The 24,620-nt window shown below is 38.3% G+C and overlaps 1 protein-coding gene across 1 annotated transcript in view; it reads left to right on the plus strand.

Moving 5' to 3' along the window:
- Positions 1-6,080: 6,080 nt before the first annotated feature.
- Positions 6,081-24,620, plus strand: part of TFEC (transcription factor EC) — a 94,946-nt gene continuing 76,406 nt past the window's right edge. Inside the window, exon 1 of the mRNA XM_086740003.1 lies at positions 6,081-6,281. Within this exon, the coding sequence (XP_086596129.1) occupies positions 6,081-6,281 (201 nt within the window). The remainder of the gene's footprint in view (positions 6,282-24,620) is intronic.

Consider the following 24,620-nt stretch of genomic DNA (forward strand, 5'->3'; position numbering starts at 1 on the left):
TTAGTTGTCCCATTCACTTGCTGTTAGACTAACACCCAATGCATTTGAACACACTGTTGATATAGACTGGAGGTAGGAAGCCCTCGGTGAAATCTAGGGCTGATGGTCAGGTTCTGTGGTCACAACAGACCCAAGCATTACGGACCTTTATAACCAGTAGTTGCTACCTGTCTCATCACCTCCTGCCTTCGTAACAAGAAACTGTAATGATCATCAGGGTATTGAATGTTCCTGAACAACTTCAAATGAAATAGTTTTCTTTAGTTCTAGGTTAATTCCAAAACATTACTTTCTAATGCTGTCAGTTGTCAAGAAAAGGCTGGAAACAGCATAGAAGGCTGCAAACAGCAGTGAAGCTTTTGGTAGGAGCTTTTCTTCAAAAACTTGTTTCTATGTGAATGATAATCAAGAAAAAAAGTTGCACATGAAATCCTGCTACTGTCTTACCTTTGAGACCTGCATTTTCAAAAAGTTCATGGCAAGGGACTATATATTTTCTTTTGCTGCTACTCCAGCCCGATCCCTCTGCAGTAGTGACCTCTACACTTATTTTGCCTTTCAATGTCTTAAAATTTAGTTTTCTGTGCAGTCCTTCACACTGAACCCTGAAAAGAAGATACATATATATTTATAATGATAAAAGAGAAAGAATTTCTTGGCTGTTGTGGCCTTCTGATATTTTATTAGCCAAGTCTACATTCACCCTCACCCTTACAGGTCTCCCTGTGGTAGCTCTGAGCTCTGCTGATCTTGTAGACGAATGATGGAAGCACCTGACTTAGAGCCTTTTAGAATCAAAGAATTTTGAGAGGGAGAAGAGCTGCTAGGTCATTTTGTCCATCCCCTGCCAATACAGGTTCGTGACCTATTGTACAATAACTTCACTAATGTTTTGCCAAGTCTCAATTTAAAAGAATCAAATGATGGGGATTATACGACTTTCTTTGGGACAATATATCCCTGTTGCTTTGTGTTCTGTACGAAGAATTGTTATTGTATTCTACTTAATATTCTTAATATCACCATAATTACAAGGATAACTTATTTTCTTCTTGTAATAATTGTTTTCTCTTGGTGCTCATATTTTTCACATACATCATGTTAATGACGCTATGTTTGTCACGTAATTCTTTCCAGCCTTCTTCATAAATCAGCTCCTAAGTCTCTTATAAATATTTGCTGTTTGCCTTCACTGAATTTCCTTCCACTTTATTCCTCTTTCTAGTATAGGCTGATCAAATCTGTATGCATTGCTCATCACATTACTCTAGATGTGATTCTCAGGTGTTAATGTTCTACAGCAAGGCTTTGGCCTGAGTCATAATTTGATGCATCTGGATACGTAATTCCAAATCTCCTTGGTGTTCCCCTTTATAGCTTAATGCAGCTCTCTGACCAGTTCTCATTCTTATCTTTTATTGCACCAATATACCTTTTACACACTGCTGAAATTCCATTTTAGTGAATCATCCTTCCAATTCTCAAGTAAGCCCCCTTGTTCATTACCTTCATCATTTAATATTCTAACTCATCCTACTTATTTCCCCATGCCCTTTTGTAAAATGCAAAACTTTTTCTTTCAGAATTTCTGTATCTTATGTTTTACTCAAAGTGGACATAAAAAACCCATTATGCCAGACTTTGAGTTACGTAAACTGTACTGAATTTTTAAAAATCTGTTTGATCTTTTCTGAAGCTGCAAAGACTAAAATGCTATAAACATAAATATACATTATTTGCTTGGCATTGCTACAGATCAGAGTTAAGGTTCTTTGGATAAACACTGGATATTTCCAAACAAGCACATATTTACCTTTCATTTAAACATAACTCTCATGCAAAATTGTTATGAGATTTTTAAAATTCTTAAACAACTCATAGCTATTTTTAATTTTAACATAGCTTTCAAATTTTGTTTCCAATGGAATTCTTTGACTTATTGGTCTGACTAGAAAGTTCTTAAAGCCTGAAACTATCAACAAAAATACGAAAAAGATATTACATGATTTTTTTTTTGGGTGTTACTTCTTGATCAATTGTGAAGAAAGCAGCATGGGAAGAGGCAAATTGTATTTTAAATGAATGCAGAAATTGCATAGGATTAACTTTGTTTAGCTATTTGTAAGCTGTTGTACAAATCAGTTAAGTTGGATTTCAGTTTCAAAATATTAATTTAACTTACTTTTTGCTTTTTTAATTGCACAATTGCTGAGATAAATGAAACTATCATAAATATAAATATACTTGAAATGTCTCTATGTCTTTTCTGCATAACATTTGTATATGTGACTATTCTCCTCCTCCCCGACTAATATAACTAAGGGATGATAAGTATGCATTCCTTAATAAACACAGATTCCTTCACTGTCAAAAGTTGCTCCAGGCAAAAAGTTGGCAAGCAAAGAGTTAACAAAAAGGTCAACTAAATGTGAAGAAATCTGGTCCTCAATGTGTACAAAAATAATATTTGTGGGTTTAGATGTCTTTTATGTTCCTATTTCTCAAAAACAGATTTTTTTTTTTTGATTGAACATTTTCAGTCTTCTATTGACTGAAATAGATGACTGCCTTAGGGCATTTTTGAAGGGGAAAACGAAAAGAAAAATGACTAAATTCTTTTGTTCAGAACTTCTGCTCTGCATATCCAGCAAATTTTTTAATGCAAAGACATACCAATCAATGGGGAGTTCTGCTTGCAAAAGGACTGCAAGATTAGGTTCTTAGTATGCAAGTGTGACCACCAAATAGGCATAATAAGACTACAGTGAGCAAGAAGGAGCAGTTACAGCCATCTTCTCAGTTTTCATATTTCAGAACTTTGCAGGTATTCACATTGGAGTAGTTTGGCCAAAACAGTGGAAAGGGCCAGTGAGGGAAAGAAGAGATACTGTTCACACTGCAGAAGAGCTAGGAAGCAACACTAGCCAGTCCCATGGTTGAGGCAGCCTGGTGCTCAGACACAAGAACAAGGTGGCCTTCCAGGAACATGGGAAGACTTCAGTTTTTGCTGAGCTTTAGTATGGAGCTGACTATGCATGTACCTGCAAAGAACGTAATTAATCCAGGCACTGTGGATTAAAGACTGTGTACAGAAGGACTAACCATTTAGTCTTCGTGGCTAAGGAGCAGCATTAGCAGTTAGGAGATACAGCACATTTCTCTTCTTACTTAATTTTTGAATCAGCACAGATAAGTTAGCTAAACTGTTCCTCAGCTTTCCTTCTTGCTAGTATCTGTTAGAAGAGGCTGCTGTGAGAAGCAGTGCTGTAGTTTGTGTGATATATTTACATCAGAGGCTCAGTTGAAGATGCTTTGAAAGAACAAAGCCAGAACCTTGCCTTGACATTTATTCTGGACACTCAAGCAGAGCTCTGTGCAGAATTGCGGGTGTCAACATTACTGGAATAAATTTTAGAAGTGATGTTTATTTTGTGGGGAAAAAGAAGAGGGGATAAAACTCACATTTTTATTCAATTGCAGTTACCCCCCTCTTTAATGCATAGTAGCCAGTAAGAAATACATTGAAAAAGCCTTTTTCAAAAGGGAAAATTTACAAGACTTTGTTCTTCTCCACTGATGCTGCTGGCACTATCAAAAATGCTCTATGTAACGTTTTAAAATTTTTGTTATGTTCTTGGATATGTGTTGGCATCTTAACTCATAACAGCTACTTAATAGCTGTTATAGTTTAACAGGTTCATCAAATGCATTTTTAAAGGACTCTAAGCAGGAATGTTCATAAAAGGGAAAGGAATTCTGAGTGTTAGAAATATAATACACATTTTAAAAGGTCCTGTTGATATACATTGAACAATGGCTAAATTAATAAATTCCATTTTATTAGAATAGAATAGAATAGAACGTTATATTTCAGTTGGAAGGGACCTACAATGATCACCTAGTCCAACTGCCTGACCACTTCAGGGCTGAAAGCGTTTGGTTTATTTTTTGGTGTTGATTATGGAGAGGGACATGAATAGCATCATGAAAGGTTTCTACAGGTAGATCCACAGGAATATGCAGACTCAGGAAAAAGAAAAATCATACCTGAACATCCTGATAGGCTTCTATAGTGAGATGACGAGCTTGGTAGACAAAGGGAGAGCAGTAAGTGTTGTTTATCTTGATTTTAATAAGGCTTTTGAAGCTCCCATAGCGTCCTCATAGACAAACTGACAAATTATTGCCTAGACAATAGATGGTGAAGTATATTGAAAAGTATCTGAACTGCTGAGCTGAAAGTGTTGTGATCAACATCACAAACACTGTTTGGAGACCAGAAACTAGTGGCCTCCCTCAGGGGTCAATGCTGGGTCCAATATTGCTTAAAATCTTCATTAATAATCTAGACAATGAGGGAGAGTCCAAGTTTGGAGACAACAGAGAATCAGGAGGACTGGTTACTACACCAGATGATTACACTGCACTTTAGAGGGACAATCTGGAGAAATGAGGTAAAAAAAGGTGGAGCCAGACTCTTCTGAGTGGTGCCCAATGATAGACCAAGAGGCAATAAGCACAAGCTGAAATGGGGGAAATTTCAATTCCCCTGTAAGAAAAAACTCTTTTTACTATGAGGGTGATCAAACACTGGAATAGGTTGACTGGGGAGACTGTAGACTCTGTCCTTGGAGATTTTTAAAACCCAGCGTGGCCCTGAGCAACGTGTTGTGGCTGACCTTGCTTTAAGCAGGGCGGTTGGACTAGATGATCCCCAGAGGTCCTTTCCAACCTCACTCACGATGGGATTCTGTGGTTCAGACAGTTCATCATAATACACTCTGCTGTGGTCATTACACATTTTGGAAAACTTTACTCCTCTTTTTTTTTTTTTTTTCCTGAGCAAATCACATCATTAATAAACAAAAGGCAACTCAGACCATGGTGTACCACTTCCTTTGTTTCACTTTCTGTTTATCTGATAGTGCTCTCTGCCAGGGCCTGCACCAAAGAGCAGGAGGTCTCACGTCTCATGCTGTTGATATTACAAAAAATGCTCCTGCTGCAGTGAATTAGTGATGGTGTTCAAGCCTCATTGTGTTTCCTGGGGGCAAAGGTAGTATACACCAGTATAAATGTGCTTTTATTTTAAAGGGTTGGAGGCTGATCCCACAAACCCTTTCTAGCCTGAATAATTCTGATATAAAGTTTTCTTCCCCAGAGCTGTTCACTTTTGAAAGGGTTACTCTTTGCAGGAACCAATCCTTGTGTAGCATATGGCAGTTTAGAAATCAGACTGTGAAAATATTTCTTCTTCTAAACACAGAATGATAATGTGGGTGGTTGTTAGCTATGCAATTCCTCCAGCAAATGGGAATGGTTACTGCATACAGAATCGGTTTTACCTTCATTACTTTTCACGAGGTTACTTAAATATATATCGTACCCACTATAGAGCAAGTATGAATGTGGAAAAATGAAGGCTTCTCATATAAATTGTGGTCCTTTTTTTTTTTTTTTTTTAACTGGCAGCTGTTCCTGTTTTCAAGTGTTTGTTTCTACTTTAATGAGATATCAACTTTCATCCAGTGAGATATGTGAGTCACTTTGTTAGCACACTTACACACACCAAGGCAATACACCAGCTGGAAATTTTGACTTTTAGCTGAATTATTTTTCCCCAGTAAATGGCTTTCCTTTTGACATATTTTAATGTACTTGCACACTGAGAGGAAGAGTGGGTGAACAGAAAACAGACTGTTTTATTAACCCAGCAGTCACCTTTGAGATTCATACATGTCCGCATTTTTCTCTCCTTTGTACCTGATCCCGAGAGACTGGTACCTGGCTTCCCTTGGAATAACAAAGTCACTCACAAACCTCCAAACATGATTGTTAACGGAATGCCAACTGTTTCTTCTCATCTTTCCCCCCAGCCTCCACCCCGGTAAAGTGTTAGAGATTGTGTCCTTTTGGGTGCCCTATAACCATAACATTAATTTGGTTTTATATTTAAGGATTTTTTTTTTAATAGTAGAGGTACAGTGTGCAAGAAATTAAATTGCTGTTTCTATTTTGTGTGTGTGTTTTATAGTGTTTTTTTCAGCTCTGCTGATAGTGAAAAGGGAAGAAATAAAGCAATGCTGCAGGCACTGACTGGACTACAGTTTCAGCTCAGAGGAAAGCTACAGAATCAAGAGTGGACAGACAAGCACCCTCAAGAAGAAGCCCACGCACATTATTCACAGTATCATATGCCATTTCCACAATATCCTGGATTCAATGGATTTTTTCCGGTGGGAACAAACTTTTCATCAGACAAAGGTCCATCAGTCTCAGAGGTACCTGTATTACCAATAGATATTTACTAGCAGATATCTGAGTGTTGTTATCTGCAAAAAGCTAGTCTTAATTGTAAGATAATTAGCTAATTTTGAAGTGCACCTAAATGAAATCCAGGAGGGAGGAGAGGGGTGAAGCTGTTGGAGTTAACATGTGCTAAAAAATACATAGGGCTCAAGCATAGGGCTCAAGCAAGGAAATGTCGGGATTTTAACTAACCAGGTTTTGTCTCCATTCTGCCTCAAAACCTGCTCCTTGAGTCATTAAACTTAGGACCAATTCTCTAATGATCTAGAGCTGACAGCTTACACTCTGTCGTCCTTTTGGATAGTGGAACATCTCTGGAGTTTTCTGTCCACACCACGTCATATTTCCAGGCAGCAGATGGGCTGAGGTCCAGCCTGGGGGGAGCAGGAGCAAGGCCCAGTGGCTCCACTTTTGCTCCCTCGGCCCATGGCAGAGCAGACAGCTTCTCATCACATGGGGAGAGACGATGCTGCCTCCTCGTAAACCTGTGTCTGCCAGATGTGTTCTTAGCATCAACCATTTGGGAATATGTATTTTTCATGCAGTGCTGTTGACAGCCTGGGGCAGTCCTGCACTGTGGTCTGCCAGCTCCAAGGACGAGCAACGAGGAAGCGATCTGGTACAGTGGCCACGGTGTCAGGGGACATAGTGCACAGGCTGCCTGCTCCTCAGCCTCAGCAGGGCCTGCACAGGGGCACAGAGCAGCCTCCTGTCAGCCATGCCGTCTCTCGCGAGCTGTGCATTGCAGAATGGATGCTTAAAAACCATCACTGGCCTGATTAGATGACACCACCATATTTCTCTCTATTCAAATGGGAAGTAACTGTGGTATTTTAGGTACCACATGGTGGCAGCTGTTGATAAAGGCTGACACTAGTTTGTTTTTCATTTTTAAAACTGAGGAATGCTTAATTGCAGTGAGTGGAGCAGCCAGGTAGCCATTTCAGGGCTGTTACATCAGAAATGTCCTGGTAGCTTTGTATCTGATGCACTGACCCTTGCATTCTCCTTTAACAGTGGGAAGGAAAATAAAAATATAAGTAGAGATTCAGCTACTTACCAAACTCTAAATCCAACAATGAATATTTCAAACCTTTCTTTGACTGCTAATAAACTTTCCATGCCGTTCCTGCCACTCCCTTTTCTTCTGGGCTCCCTCTTGCTCTCCTGTTCCTCCAGTATTCCTCACTGTAGCCTGGGGAAAAGAAGTTTAAGAAAAATAATAAAGTTTGTATTTATTCCTTACAGCTTTTCTGCCCCTGTGGGCATTTGTCTGCCTGTCTGGCTAATGTGCTGTAATGAATCTGCTCTCTGCCATACACACACGTATCGTCCTATCAATCAGTGAGAGGAAACACTGAGTATGGTGAGTGCTAACAAGCACTCAGAGGGGTCAGTACACCAATGCACTACACTGGCATGCTACTTTCCCTACAGGCTGCTTTAATTGGGGGAACATAAACGAGGTGGCATGTGGCTGGCACCATGTCTTCTTGCCAATCTCCCCGCTTTGGCAAACTGACCCCCTCCACTTCTACTTTCAGGGCAGCAATAACCCTCCTCTTGCTCTTGCTGTAAGACAAGTTCCTTTCAGCCCCCTTGGAGTTTTCGGGTTAACTGAGGCAGGTGGAGCTGCTGGAGGAGCTCCCTTGCAGTGGCTAGCAGGTGATCAAAGGGTGCTGAAGAGCCTGTGGGGATAGCACTTCTCTGCAGATTGGAAATCACAAGGAAAAGAGAAGTGGGAAAAGGTGGAGAAAAAGTAAGGAGGTGGCTGAGGAAAAGTAAAGCAAGGTGGGGATGGGGGAAGGAAATGGTGAAGGAGATGGGAAAGAGGGAAAATGGAAGGACTGAGGGAAAATGACAAGCAACCAAATAAGAGGAGAGAAGAAAAGAAAAAGAGAAACAATGACCAAAAAAAGATATGGAAAGTTATGTATTACTGGAAAGAAATACTAGTAGAAAATAGAGAAAGCTAAAAATATTCCTGTGCAGAAGTCAGGGCAGACAGGAAGCAACATCTCCAAAAGGTCTCAAAGAAGATCAAGTCACCAGAGGAATTTTTCAAAGGCAGGTTTCAGGTTTCAGACAAGAAATCATGCCCAATCTAAAATTAAGTAGCAGTGTTTTAAGTTATATTCCTATAGACAGGTTGACTTCTAGACATGATTTCTTTTCACCCGTTTGTGGGCTGCCAGCATGCCATTAAGGACTGACTGTCATTGCTCCATAGCAAGACTTATGATTGAGTAAATTTTCTACCAGAGGCTTCACAGCAAAGCCAGTCTGTTCTTTGCTAGCTGTCTGGAAGGTGAAAAGGGATTTGTTGGGAAGAATAAAGGAATTCTAAATCTCTGAGGGGTTACATAGTCTAAGGTGGGAACTTAGGGTTAACAGCATGTAAGGACAGACCATTATACCTTTCTGAAATCCCCATATTTTATTTGCAAGCACATGAGTTCTAGTGTTGATAGGTGTAGCACTTTTGCATGGCAGTCAAATGATAAAAAATCTTAAAGCATTTTTTCATTGCCCAGAGGAATACTAATAGGGAATCCATCTTGAGTGAAGATTTACCATAAAATACTATTGAAAACACTGTCTTTTAGGATTGAGAATTTGGAAATGTAGCAAGGAAGGGTTAGTTTGGTATTTTAGAAAAACAGTAGCAAAGGCCTAAGAAAGAGATTTTGAAGTCCGAGGACTCATGCTGAGGCCGCTTTTTGTTACACAAAACCTGGATCCAGATTAATTTCTGTGTTAATCAAGGAGAGTCAGCTATACTCTCCAGGAGACAGGTTAACCTGTAGAAATATCAGAGGCAGTAAAAGAGCTACTAGAGTTTCTCCTGTGATATTTGTAAGCCCTGTAAACTAAGAAAGTTTGGCTTTAGCAAACATTGGGATTGGAGATTTTGAAAGAAATCCAGAGGAAAGCAGGATGCCATTTGTGACTCAAAATGTGTGACTTCTGCTCTTCACTGAATGCCTGATGAGGTGAAGGGCAACATGCAGTGAAAAATGTCATCCTTCAGTCAGTGGGCAAAGGCCAGATTCCTACTCTCTGTGTGTACACCCTGCTGCCCTTTTCTCAGGAGTGTTCCAGTATCTTAGTCAAAGTTCAGCTTAGATAATTACTGGGAACATCCTTTGAAGGAAAGTTTATTTTCTTTAGAAATGGCTTTTATCAAATATTCATTTTGGTGGAAATTTTAGTGTCTTTCATTCTTCAACCAATAGATCGAAACAAACTAATTGTTTAGCATAAGGTTGCCACTTATTTGTTCCCTCTCTCATCCTTTAGTGAATACATTTGAGTGGAGGTTAAGTTATTAATTAATATATGTGTATTCCTTCTCCAACCTGTCCCTTTTCCATGGCATGACTTTTTGCTCTCAGTGATAGACTGCGTGTTCTCAAGTTCAGGATTGTGCATGTTCTTTGTAAAGACCACTGGTGACTTTTAGGTAAAAAGAGCAATATTATAATTGTCATTGTTAAAAACGGAAATAACAATTAAAATGCAAACATTCAAAAAGATCTATTCCCTGATGAGAAGGTGTTACGACTGGAAGAACTCTGTTGTTATGGCAGTATTTTAAAAGAGCTAACACATTTTTAATAATAAATAATAAAAGAATGGCTGATGTGGGACTTGCTTAATAAGGAGTGAAAGAAAGACAATGTGGCTTATGGAAAATTGACTTTGTCAAACTAACTTTGTATCTGTTTTGATCTGATTTCAAGTTTGGTTGATAGAGGTAAGATTGTTAATATAATATTGTCAGACTTCTTCAAGGTGTTTGATTAGTACCCATGGCAAATTAACTTTGCATGCAATAATTGGATTAATAAACTAAATAACTGGCAGGTGTGAATATAGATTTGGAAATGGGAGATCATTGCTGATTTTGACATAGTCCTTTGGAGTAGCACAAGAATGAGTTCTTGGCCCAGTGCTACATAAATATATTGCCAGCTACTGAAAACAGTAATGTGTAAGTGGTTCCTTTGCTGAAGAAGTGGAAAACAGTGCAGAAAAATGCTACTGGTATAGAATAGTATGGGCTTTTCAAACTGTCAAATTGTGTGCACAAGTAAATTGTGTATTTTAATGAGAAGTACAAAAACTGCACTTCCAGAAAGTGAAAAGCTCTATCAGACCATAACAAGATGGGGGACTTAATCCTGGGAACCCACAATTTTGTCAAAGGCTTGGGAGTCAGAGACCTTTATCAGCAGGAAAGAAGCTGTCAGAGCAGCATTGTAGCAAAATAATAAAGTTTGTATAACTAAAAATGCATATAATAAATAATCCTTGAATAGGACGAGGGATATAGAGTTACCTGTGTATTTGGGACTGGTGTGAGCATAACTGGATGCTATGTCAATTCAGATCTCCCCAGATCCAGCAGGAAACTGGTAATAAGGTAAGGACTAGACAAAAAGTCCAACAAATTATTAAAGTATAAAAAGATCTAAATTATCATGAAAGATTGGGGAGTACCATCTATGTAAGCAGTGTAAAATTAAGTTTAAAGGTGACCTGCAGAAATTCCACCAACAGTTGGAGAGATACCAAAACCCTGAGAACAGGCTCTCCATTATACATGGTAAAACTGTGGTTGGAAGCTGAAGCTGAACTCACTGGATAAGAATTTTTCCATTTGATTTCAGGCAGCTACAAGGTAGGTATTCGATAAACACTTTCCCATAGCTCCCAGTGGGGCCAGAGTGATGCTTGCCTGCCTATAATGGGAAAAGCTCTGCATAATGGTGTGTCTGTTAACCAGTTCAAAATCCCCACCACACTGTGATCTTCTGTAGGAGTGGCTAGGGAGAATAATACTATTGCAGTGACCTGGGACACTTGCAGGTAAGCTTCTCACAAACATGTTTATAAATGGGTACATTTCTTTTAGAAATAGTTGTTTTAAAGCTGCTGGAGCTTAATTGTAATACTTACTCTTTTAGAACCTTTCTGCAAGCAAATTTTGTATTTAAAAACAGAACAGGTCCAGTTCAGACATTGCTAGGAGGGAAGTTGTGGGTTTTTTAAGGTATGCTGAAAGTCACAAATATCTGTTATACTTAAAAGTCCTGTGCTGTCTGCCTTATATTTCTGATGTAGGGAGGCTCGTTTACCCAGTGTCTGCTAAACTGGCATCTTTTCAGTTCCTTTTCTGATGTCCTCTGTTTGTTGTAGTGACTGCCTGTCACTGTACTTCATACAACAATGCAAACACTTCCTAAAGCCTTTTTTTTTTTTTTTGGAGGATAGGCACATGATTTGCTAAATTTTTGACAGATTGGGAGACAGTATGAAAGGAAGAAGAGAATGGCAGTGTCTTACTACTCCCACAAAAATATATAGTGTGAAAGCATGAAGATGCTATATGTCCAAGAAGATCCTTTTGCATCCAATTGTATATCTCATCTGCCTCTGCAGGCTCTGCAAGATCATCTTAGGGCTTAGCTCCAGGCCACAACTCCTGTGTAAAGGACATGTTAGCAGCACACAGGAACATAAGAATACTTAAGCTAGAATAGATCAGCCATCCATATAGCTCAAATATCTGTTTCAGAATGCCTGCCTTGGGATCTCCCCAGTCTCTGAAACAAGTGTCGAAATCTGAACTAGATGCCTTAGGAACTTTTTGTAGGCAGTGGGGCAAGCAGGCGCTTTTAAGATCCAATTTATCTGGCTTATCTTAGACGTTTACTTTCAAGTGAGACGGATCCACCCTCAAAGTGCCTTTTTTCTCCCTGTTGACTGAAAAAAAAGTCTAGATAATTAGCTTGGATGTACGCATCTTCATTTTCTCATACACACAAAGTCAAATGAACTCCACCTCTATGTCTTTTGCTTCAGAGAAAGGACAGAAGTCTCAAATGTCTTGATTCCACTTTAAAATTAGCGTATGAACTGGTGCTTGAGGGTTAAAATTTAATTTTATGTCAAAGTACCACAAGTAAAGTAATTGAGGTTATTATGCTTTTTAAGTCTTCCTGAGCTGTTTGCTGAAGCAGTTTCTAGCAGCACAGTTGTCTGTGTTTTCGCTGAATTATCATAGATTTTTTTTTTCATGGCAGTCATTTGAAATACGTTACTTTTAGTTCTGTAGACTATGATGCTATTATTTTTAATGTAATGCATGTATTTATTAATATTAATAAAATACTTATACTTTATATAATGAGAAAGAATACATAAAGAAGGGCAAAGGCGGAAATGAGGTGAAGGGGTTCAGAAATAAGAGCAAAAAGGGAAATGTGAAGGGGAGCAAAATATGTTTTGGAAGATCTGGAAAGAGGAGGAGCAGAACAGAGACCAAAAGATACGAGTAAGTGGGAAATAAATAGAGAGATCTGTGTAGGATCCTCAGGCTCACTCATTATTTTGTAGACTTTTATAATATCTCTTCTTTTCTTCTCCTTTTCAAACTTCACAGACTTCATCTTTTTAAACTTACAGCTTGTAAAGTCCACAGTCTCCATTCTTCCTCCCGTATACCTCATCATTTTTTGTCGTTTTTTTAGACCTTTTTATTTTTGCTATGTCTATTCTTGCACACACCTCTTCACATCTGAGCACAGCTGTTGACCTACTTCTGTGTGATAATTCCCGTAGCATGGAAATCACTGATGTCGCTGCTACTGAGAAAGTAAGTTCAGCAGGTCCATCACCTTCATCAGTTGAAGAAAGCATTAATGCTGGATCAAAATTTGATTTTTGACTCAAATTTAGAATCACAGGTAACAATTCTCTAAGGAATTGAAGCTGTCTACTGTTAGGATGGTGCAGTGTAAAGTGTATTGTGATTCTTTGTATAAAGGAGGCCAAGAAGTATGGAAGACAGGTCTAAGGAGAAAAATAGTCATGCTTTAATCACAGGATCTCCTGATTTCTTCCCATGTGTTCTCAGCTCAGAGTGCTGAGCAGCAGTGAGATGTCTGTCCACTCTTGTATAGAGTGGACCTTAAGTATATACTTAGAATCATAGAATCATAGAATCATAGAATGGTTAGGGTTGGAAGGGACCTTCAAAGGTCATCTAGTCCAACCCCCCTGCAAGGAGCAGGGACATCCCTGACTAGGTCAGGTTGCTCACAGCCTCATCCAGCCTGGCCTTGAACGTTTCCAGAGATGGGGCCTCCACCACCTTTCTGGGCAACCTGTTCCAGTGTTCTATAACCCACATCGTAAAAATTTTTTTCCTAATTTCTAATCTAAATCTTACCCCCTCTATTTTAAAACCATTACCTCTCGTCCTATCGCAACAGGCCCTACTAAACAGCCTTTCCCCATCTTTCTTGTAGGCCCCCTTGAGGTACTGGAAGACCGCTATAAGGTCTCCCCGGAGCCTCCTCTTCTCCAGGCTGAACAGCCCCAACTCTCTCAGCCTGTCCTCATAAGAGAGGTGCTCAGCCCTTTTATCATCTTCGTGGCCTCCTCTGGACCTTCTCCAACTGGTCCATGTCCTTCTTGTGTTGGGGGCTCCAGAACTGGACACAGTACTCCAGGTGGGGTCTCACCAGGGCAGAGTAGAGGGGGAGAATCACCTCCCTCGACCTGCTGGCCACGCTTCTCTTGATGCAGCCCAGGATGCGGTTGGCCTTCTGGGCCGCAAGGGTGCATTGCCTGCTCATGTTAAGCTTCTCATCCACCAGCACTCCCAAGTCCTTCTCCTCAGGGCTGCTCTCAATCCATTCCCCGCCCAGCCTGTATTTGTGCCTGGGATTGCCATGACCCAGGTGCAGGACCTTGCACTTGGCCTGGTTGAACTTCATGGGGTTGGCATGGGCCCACCTCTCCAGCCTGTCAAGGTCCCTCTGGATGGCATCCCTCCCTTCCAGCGTGTCGATGGCACCACAGTCTGGATATACTTAAGTATATCCAGACTATGTCCAGACAGTCCTCCTCTTAGTAATGCTTAAAGGTTGTCAGTTTTGGCTTATGTCAACTGGTACACTCCCTCAGCAACGTTTGGAAGTTACAACATCCTGGGACAGTTCATAATTGGCATTCTGCAAATTGTTGTGCTCTTGTAGCAGGTAAAGAATTTACTAACAAAAATATGGGCTCTTCTGTGACTTCTGGGCACAATGCCCAGAGCCATTCCCATAAAATATAGATTTTATGAATAAAATTATAGCTTGAGCAGGTCCTGTAAAAATTCTCTTTTGAGAGGCATGTGCTGTTCAGTACATATTTCAAAATGGGTGGTGCAAATAGGGGCAGAACCCATTTGCAAGAAGTGATAAGAAATTTTTTTTTTTTTTTTTTTCCATGAGGAATATTAACAGGTCTCGACTGGAATTAACAAAGGTTTTGCAATTGTAAAGTAGAGAATGGTAGTGCAAACACTGCTGGCGCTACCTTGAGGGTGTGCAGGCTTTCCCAGTGTTAATGAAAGGAGGCTCAGGTTCTTGTCACCTGCAATAGAGAAAATGAATCGGCTTCACAGACTTCCAAAGCAGATCAGCATTTTTTTGAAATGTTGGCCCAGGATTAAAAGCTTAACAGGACTCCCAGTTTCCTGTTGACTTTAGTGGAAAGGTAGGAACCATGATGGGAGTTAGGAGTCCTCTCTAAGTCTCTACTTGACAGTCATACTATTCCTGAACTGACAAATGGCAGCCAAGCAAGAAGTAGTCAAGCTGAAGGGTCACTAGGGAAAAAAACGCTTTGAAGCAGTGCTAGTCTCTATGACAAGGGTTATAGTAATTGAATTTTGAAGAGACTTTGGTGTTGAAATATTAAATATTATACATTGCATTAGTAATTATGTAACAGATGATATTAATGCTTCTTATGCAAGTGTTTGTAAAACTTATATTTCAGAATTAATTAATAACCAATGGCCTTTGTTTTTTATAAGAAGGAAACTCACACTTCATTTGTGAGATTAATCTTATCTAAAGCAAAAATTCCCCTCTCCGAATAGCTGGTGGTATTCAGCCTAAATTAGCATCTGCTGAAGTGAAGAGTTGAGCTTCATCTGACATTTATTAGGACAAATGCATAAAGGCTGTGCTGTGGCAATACCATTTAATTGTCAGGGCAATTAGTTGCCAATTTGGATATCAGAATTGTCACTGAGTTTAAAAAAAAAATAAGGGAAGAATCTGTTGGTTGTTATGAAGAGCCAGCAGAAATGGTTTCCTTTTTAACTGGAAATCGTGTCTGCATTTTATATTGCTCATAAAAGTGAGAATCTGATGGCATAGACAGGACCCAGGCATAACAGGGAAAAAGTAATCATTTTAACAGTGGTTGGTCTACTTCTTGTGACTTCAAACCAACTCTGACTTTTATAAAAAATATGTAAATCACTGGATGCTAGGGGCAAAGTCCCTGTAGTGTTTACGGTTTCCTTACATCCCTAGAAAAATCAGGTTTATTTATTTTCTTTTCAACTGTATTAATATATTAAAAATAAAAAGCCCTTGTGTCCTCATGTATTATTCTGTGAGCCTTAGTTCATTTGCTCTGCAGTTTGCCTAGTTCTCCTTAAGCAAATCAGATGTGCAAGCTGCCCAGCGGTTTGACTCTTATCTCTTACTATAAGAGCTTTCTTATTTTGAAAAATATTAATATGGTCATATTCTTCCAATATATAAGTAAACTTGCCATTGCATGAGACACTCATCTTCAGCTACTCTCATTTATTGCCTTTTGTTCTCAAATGTTTTCTAAAGATCTTTGCAATCAATGTTCATTATCTGCTATGTGAAGTTAACATAGCAGAGCCAGAAAAAATCCGGCATAGAAATGGGAGTCCATTTAGGTCAAGGCTCTGATTACAAGCGCAGTGTCTGCAAGCCTGTACTCTGGCAGCGTGTACAATGGCTGGCCTTTGGATTAATATAGGAATGCAGGGCTACAAGTCCCTTAATCTTCACAAAGAATGACAACCATCTCTAAACGGCTGGAGCCTCGGTGTTGTGTGTTCATCTCGTCCTTCTGCCCTCCTCACGTAAGTGGGATTTATGGGTTCCAGATCTGTCCAGATCAAGTTTGCAGACTGCCTTTTTCATGTGTTGGCTGTTTCTGCAGCTGGACAGATCGAGGTGATTAGATGATTCTCTGCATTATAAAGGGGGGATATTAAATCAAACATTAGAAAGAAGATAGTGAGATTTTTATTTTGCATGTGCTGAAGGCCATGTTGTGATCCAGCTATGCAGAGGGAGAGTTTTGCTATTTCAGCTGCCATTTACTAGCCCTGCAATAACGGTAACACACCTCATATATTCATTCAAAACTATTGCCAACCATCCCCAAAAGTTCGGTATGTTTTTACCACGAGGAAGAGGATTCTGTCTAATCAAGTGGCTTGTCTACTTTCTGAGCAGTGCCAGACAGAGTTAGGTTAATCTAAAGCTAGACTGTAATTGAATTAGCTTCTGTATGTTATTTTCTGAGCAAAGATCTAGGACCTGTGGAGGCTAACTCTTCAAAACTTGGGAAAGTAATATTTTTTCAGAGATAAGATATTAAAAATGTCTGCTTCAAAAACCAGACTAAATCCTTCCAATTTATAGATCAATTGATTTCAGGTTAACTTCTTTTGTTGGAGTGAGAGGCAGAGAGATTGAAATGAATTGAAACTCCAGATAGCAGGTAGTTGAAATCTAACCAAAATAAGACTGAAATAGTATCAAGATGTCATGATTTATCTGTGATTACCTGCAGTCCAGAAAAACAAGAGGCTGAAGCCAATCTGATTCAAGAGATTGCACACTTTTTCCTTATTTCGAAGGCCTGGAGCTGAACAGACCATTTTGTTGGTACTCTGAAGTGCTGCAATTTGTAGCCCATATGAGCTCAGATATTTCTCTGTATCTCTATCACGATGTTTCTGCTCCCTTTGAAGACAACACTGTTTCTTCTAAACCCTTGTTGACCTCTGGCATGTTGTGATCTTGACTACACTGTCTTTTATCATACTGGTTGCTGTTATACCCACTCCCATGGAAATTTTTTATTAGTGAACTTAAACATAAAGCGATCTTTAACGGACCTCCAGGGTAATCAGCTTTGCCCGTGAAAGTACTATTTATTTTCTTTTGTGGAGTTCTTATCTGTCATAGTATTAGGGCCAGATTTTTGAAATATGCAACCAATGATGCTGATTTACAAATCTTTGCAGCATCTTCTTGTATTATTTTGAAAAAGGTCATCTAGTCATTCTCTGGTATTTCCTGAAGGGCATTTTTCCAGAAATGAAGCACATGGTTATTGTCAACAGAAACTTGTGGCTAATATTGGGCTTGATTTTTCCGCTAGTTGGAAGGAAATAAAAAAAGTGTGTCACTTCCCTCTGTCCTAAGTCACAGCTGGTTCTGGATCTCTTTAGCTATACTTCAGATGTCCTGCTGTATGAGTTTTTGATGAGTAAAACATGATGTAAATCTTTCATATTTGCCTCTGAGAAAAGGATACAAACAGCTCTTTATAACTGAGGTCAAGCAATTTTTGACTTGACAAGAAATTTTAAGACATTCTAATTTTATCTCAGAAGTCAAATGTACTCCCTAAAATGGAAAACATCTTCAGTTTGAGGTGTTGTATCACACACTGTAGAGGCAGATACTCAAAATGTAGTGAAAATGAAGTCATTCGTTGCCCATCAAATGCAAATGCAAAATAAACCACAAAAAACTCAGCATGGGTAAAGTAGCATAAGAATTCTCTTCCACAAATTCAGTTGCCCGCTGTTCAAATCTATAGTATAGAAATATAGCTTTGGTCCCCATGACACTTTTCACCTATAAATGGGCGTATTTCTCCTTTCTCAGGAGACAGCTATTAGAATCCAGCAATTTACATCTGTGGGACTGTTTAAATTTCACAAAGCTGAAAACCATACAAATATGGTAACGAAGATAAGCGTAACAGACAGAAATGGCTTTGGTGCTCTTCAAAGGAGAATACCTGTTGTGAATGGCGGCAACTTTTTCTAGCATCCATAAACCTAAAGGAAGAAAAAATACAGTTATTCTGTAGCCATGGTAGTTTTCAAAGCAATGCAACCTGCAGAGGTTGTCAAGAAAGCAAAATACCCACAATAACCCCCACAACTCTAGCATTCCACATTCCACTTATTTCACCTAGGGCCGCATATTTATTTTGAGATTAATTTGGTACATGTAGTGTACATTTGCCAAGTTTTTTTTTCCTATTTAAATCTTCAGTTCCAAAGCTATGTTTTAATCCTATTACTGCTAATTGAGTGAAGTCTGCAGTCTTTTTGAGTTAGGTGAAGTTCAAGTTGTAATTGGTATCAAAGAAAGGCACAATGCAAGAACTGAATATTAATATTTAACTCTTGCCATTTTATTATTTCCACTTGAAAATCACAGCAGTGGTTAAAAGACCTTTTTATGAGTTCATGAGGGTAGTGAATTGGATACTATGGGATGAAATTTTTCATTCATGCAGCAAGATTAAGAAAAATTGATGTGTAAGAAGTGTAAATGAAATGTTATACTGGTGCCCAGTAGTACTGGTTAAAGCTACAGGTCTCTCAATATTCCCATTATGAAATTTTGCCTGTAGGTTAAGTAGCTGCACTTTAAAATTTTGCTCAAGGCTAATACAGCATACAAGATTCTAACCCAGGAGCTATTTTGTTTCAAATCTTTCATTTAGCCTTTTGCAGATAACTGGAAAGTGTGCCAGATTTGGATGACATTTTGGATTTGAGTACTTTTTAAATGACTGTGATTTTAAAGCCGAATGTCTCATAAGATATGCACACAATGGTGGATTAATTGCTTATGACTGAAAATAAGGACAAAGACCACCCACGACAAAGACCACCTCTTTGATTTCAGATCTCTAAACAAGTACATTTGTTTGCCTAAAATAAGTTGTTCAAACACACAAATGGTTAAATGGCCATTGACGTGGTGGCTTTGGAAATAATTTTTACCCCCTACCAAAGAATATTTGGAAAACCAGTTAACGAGAAGTTTCTGTAAGTTTTATTTTCTCTATTATTGTGGTTGTTTTTTTTTTTTTTAATTGGGAATTACAGGCTCTGGCTTTAGTCATATCCATAGTGCATACTCACCATTATACCCTTGGGACTGCTATAATCAGTGATTTGAGATCAAACTGGAGAGACCTCAACAGAAGAACCATTCCAGCAGCACAGTAATAGCAACTATATTTCTCAGAACTGTATCTTACTGAAATATAAAAACCAGAAACAAAAATCAGGTGCCTGAGAGGAAGAAAAAGGATAAGAAGTAATGATGAAAGTCAGAGTAAATAAGCAAAGAGATCAAAACATAGAAAGGAAGCAAAGAATAGATGAAAAATTGATTTCACTGTGATTTCAGACAAATGTACAGATAATCAAAGCTTCATCTATTTATACATCAATTTTTCCATTAATATTGTATATTAACTTACTGCAGAGTCTGTTACATTGAAAGACCTTGCAAGGCTGGACCACAACTGGGGTCCATGCAGGCCTAGTAACTTTGTGAGGTGCATTAATACAACTGTAGTCATAGACAATTCCTTATGCAGGACAGATCTCAATTGCTTTCTAAAGCAAGAGGGAAGGTTTAGATTTTCAGGGTTTTTTTTTTTTGGACAAAAGATTATGAAACTAAAACTGAATTGGAACCACATGATAAATATAAGCTTGTAAATTTCAGTAGTGCTGTTACCAATCATGGACATATTTCTAAAGAAGGACAGACTCCACATTTTCTTTATATCTAAACCATAAATAACCAAACAGTGTCCTTCCTTTTTAATATTGAAAGAGGCATATTACAATTACAGGCCAAAGGGTGTGAATAATTAAAAATAGACTACGTCAGGTCTTGAGATAAGCTATGTTATCTAACACATAGAGAATGAGAAAAAATTGAATGTTGCTACAACAACCTCCAACTGACTTAGTGAGAATGTTGCCTTGAAAAATGCCTTGAAAATTTTGCCTCAAAAAATTCAATGGGATTGAATACAAATAAGCAATGTCATCCACTTTGTGCTACTGAAAATGAGGATTTTGTGGTTTAAGTGATAATATTAATAGTTAAAGGACATTTCACACAGAGTTCTTGAAGTGTCATCCAGTTCATTCAAACTCCAAACTTACTCCTGTCTCTAGATTTTTCCTTTAGTTAGTAAAAATGCCGACAACATTAGAATACAAACATTCAGTTCATACCCTTTGGGGGCTGGGGCTCATTGCCTCCAGCATCCTTTTCTATCTATTTATGGTAATCAATTTTCTGACCCCCACTGACATTTTGACAACATCATATAAATTTTAAAGTTTTAGCCCCCCACACTCTCACTGTAAGGAAAGTGTTGCATTTTACAGGTGAAAATTTAAGATGCAGAGATGCAAATTCAACTCCTCATAGTACAGGGCTTAGCTTTCAGAAATACCTTTTAGTAATGTAAATAATAGGTTTCTAATTGAAGTTAGTTGCCCAAGTCTCCCTCTGTGGTGAATGGTAAGAGACAGGCATTAAAAAAAAAAATCTTGCCTTTATATAAAGTCTGTCAGAGGTATCTGAAAGTGATTCACTTTTGGGAGGTCCTTTCTTTTGCTATTGTCCAAAAGACAGACTTTTTCTTAACTTAGACTAGGAAACTATCTCTTAAAAATGAATGTCACTTGTGATGAATGCTCAAAATTACCCAGGGACCCATGTTCAGGTAGGAAATTGCACTACACTCTGTGAAGTCTTTGTGTAGCAGGTAACCACTGAGCCATTCTTCTTGCAACCCAGATGATCTTCCTCCAGAGACTCAGTCCAGTTCTCTTACATCCAAGTGAAGTATGAAGTCTTTTCTCTTCTTCAAGTCGGTAATATGTACTTCATTCTTTCACAGCAGGATCATCACCTATTACAACAAATACTGCTCCACAAATGGTTGCAGGATGCTAATGCTCATATTTTATGATAGTGATACAGGCAACTTTATGACCTGTCTGACGCTATGCTTGTCTTATAGCCTTCTGCTCCTCTGGTGCTGACCACTGGTAGAAGTAGAACAAAATGAACTGGTAAAGGTGATGTCTTCCAGTCCCTAACACAAAGTATTTAATGTTCGATTCCATTTGTTAATAATCCCGAGTATTAACAATGTAAAAAAGTTTTCTGCAGTAGTTCTACAATAAAACAAATGTAGCTTCCCTGCAGGCTGGCTAAAAATTGCCATCTGCAAACTGAAAGACCTGGGACCAATTCCAAAGCCCACTGAAAACAATTTGACAATATTGAGCTTTACTTTGAGTCTACAAAAGCAACATTTTTAGAGTTACAAGAAGAGTCATTCTGTGTACAAAAAGAAAAGTAGCTCTGAAAGCATTTTGAAAGCATTTCAGCCAGTGATACTTCCAAGACACTTGCTGACTGGTATTTAAATGTTTATTTAAAAAACATGCTATGGAAGGTATTATTTTGGATCATAGGTAATAAAACTTAAGGGGAATCCAGCTCTTTAAAACCTCATATCTGTGTGAATAAAATTGAACACACATAAAAGGAAAAAAATCCCAAACAAATCCACAAAACTTTTCTGTACTTTTATTTGAAATCTTCACACCAAGTCAGGCCTCCACGTGCACAGGGCTATTTTAAGCACACTTTGTACCAAAAGAAGTGCTGATGACATTTCAGAAGTGATTCCCTCACTGCTGTGCTACAGTTAATGGGCCACTCTTGTGACAACAGCAATATTGCTTCTAAAAATGTGATGATCCTCTGCAGATAGAAACCCCTTTCTCTGCATTATGCCCATTGATTCAAAAAAATAATAGTAAAACACTTCTCCATGTTGGAAGAAATGAGGCTTAACTGGACTTTATTTTCAAAAATGACAGAAAAATAAGAAGAGAATCTCCTAGAAGAGGTAGGGTCTTGCCAATAATTTTTTTCTCCTTATTTTCGGTATTACCAAATACATAAATATACATATCACTCCCTCAATGCATACATGCATCCGCTTCAAATATCTTCTATACATACGTGTGAATGTGTGGAAGTGTATATGAAAGTCAAAAGCTGTGAGGAGTGGCCCATTGTCACTCTGTTGTATAAGACACTGTAAATATGCCTATGAGCAGTCAGTTAGGCCACCAAAGGCGTGCTACCTAAGAGTCTAAACTCTGGCTGTTCCTAATGGATAAACAACAGTTTAATTACAGAAATAAGAATTTCCCTTACACATAGCACGTGGTAGTCAAACAAACAAGTAACGTACGATTGCTTTTAAGGTGGTTGTAATACAGTACTTACTACATTTATACTTTTATATAAACAAAGAAAACTAGTGGCTAGAATTGACCCACTGGTTATTATTGCAGGAGACAGACACTCAAACATAATCAGATCAGATGCTTAGATGAGGCACATTAAGCTGAGATTCTCAAAAATGCCAACATGACTTGGAAATGCAGTCTCCATGACTTCAGTTAAATAATAAGTGCCAAATTATGGAGCAAACAGGTGAATATAATTTTCTTAATTCAACAGCAATACCTAAATCTCTCTGACATATCAACAACATTCATGCAATTAACCTGAACTACACTACCAATTTTTTTTTCCTATACTTATTTCTTTCACTGGTTGAAGATGAAAGTTTATTTTCTTCATATCTTTATGAAGTTCCTCTAAATACAAGCTTAGTCTCTTAAGCAGTTTCCTTGCTGCCATTGTTGGCTGTATGCAGTTATTTGGTTCACTGGCCTTCTTTGCAACTCCGAAGCTCATCATGCGTGTTAGTTTGTTCAGAAAGTACTTCTGAAATAGTCACTAAAAAGCGAATTTTCCCAGATGAAGTATTAAATAGTGCTCTTCAAGACTTCAACAGATATAATATACATCTTTAATGCAATGTATTTCAGCAAGTCACTCTAATTTCAATTATTAGTCAGCAGCTAGATTAAACAAGACACTGATGGTATGTTTGAACAAATCCTAATACTTCAGAAACTTAATAGTTAGAAGGATTTGCATTTCCATTCACCAGCTTGAAAATCCAGACTTTCAACGGGTTGGGTTTTTTTTGTTGTTGTTTTTTTTTTTTTTTTCCTCCAATGTTTTTAATATCACTGTTTTATTGCATCAGATTTTTTTTCTCCTGTACATACCCTTGCCTAAAACCTTTTCTACCTTTTCTGACTGCGGTTTGGTATGTATTAAAAACACTGAAGTTACATTCTCAATCATATCTATTCTTACCTTTCAATTAATGTTAATATTAGAGAGTTGTTCCATAAGATTTCTTCACATTATGAGAAAATGTAATGTTTTTTTCAAAATAACAGTATTTGCTGAAAGAGTATTATTACTTGTGTATTGGCTTATCTTCATATCACTGTAGATATGTGGTCTTGTAGCTTGTAGCTTTTCTGGGATTCAAAGGATATCATGGTGACTGTTTAACTTCTCTGAAATTCATTGAGAATTTTGTATTTTGGGTAAACCCCCCTAAAAAGTCTATAAAATCAGATGCAATAAATATATTTGATTTTCATATTTGTAAGGAAGTATACTATGGAACTTCAGTTTTTCTTCTATTATCTCCCGCAGGGATAAAGTCTGTGGTACTTCTTCAGGGTGTGTTGTGTTAAATAAATAAGAAACTTTTGAACATGGCTCATAGTGAAGCAGTGTTCCAGGAGACTCTGTTTCAAAATTGTAACCATCACTTTCCCAAGGCAGCAATATTTGACTGGTTTTTAGCATATCTTCCTAATGAAATGTGGCATTTTTTGATGGCAGCTGCCATCTATTTGATTATCATTAAACTTTTTTTTTCTTCCATCTCAATAGTTCTTGAACCTGCAGGCCAGTTTCAACAGAAGTGCCTTAAGGTGTCATGGAAATCCACAGGTAGATAGTGAAAAAAGCATGAACTGTACCACAAGGAAGGAAAGCTCTTAATGACTCCACAGAGTTGTGAGGAAGGGCAACTGGTGTGGGGTGGCTCTCAGGCTCACATGGGGCTCTGGTTCAGTAGCCCATGTGCTGCAAGCTCCCATCCCAGGCAGCAAATGTGATCAACTCTTGGAACATGCAATGCAGTGATCATAAGAAACAATCCAAAATAGGGTCCTGGGAAATAAAGATTTAAGGGAAATACAACAGAAATCCACAGGAAACATCACTGTGCCAGTTTCACTATTCATGGACCGGCTTGTTAATATGCAACATTCAAATTATATAGTGTATATGTAACATCATAATGAGAAGAGGGACAACTGATACATTTTATTTATCACATTTCTTCAGCTCATGCTCATTTTGAGGCTGATCATCTCTGTC

This window comes from Chlamydotis macqueenii, chromosome 1, assembly GCF_036417535.1.
Source record: "Chlamydotis macqueenii isolate bChlMac1 chromosome 1, bChlMac1.mat, whole genome shotgun sequence".
Taxonomy (NCBI): domain Eukaryota; kingdom Metazoa; phylum Chordata; class Aves; order Otidiformes; family Otididae; genus Chlamydotis; species Chlamydotis macqueenii.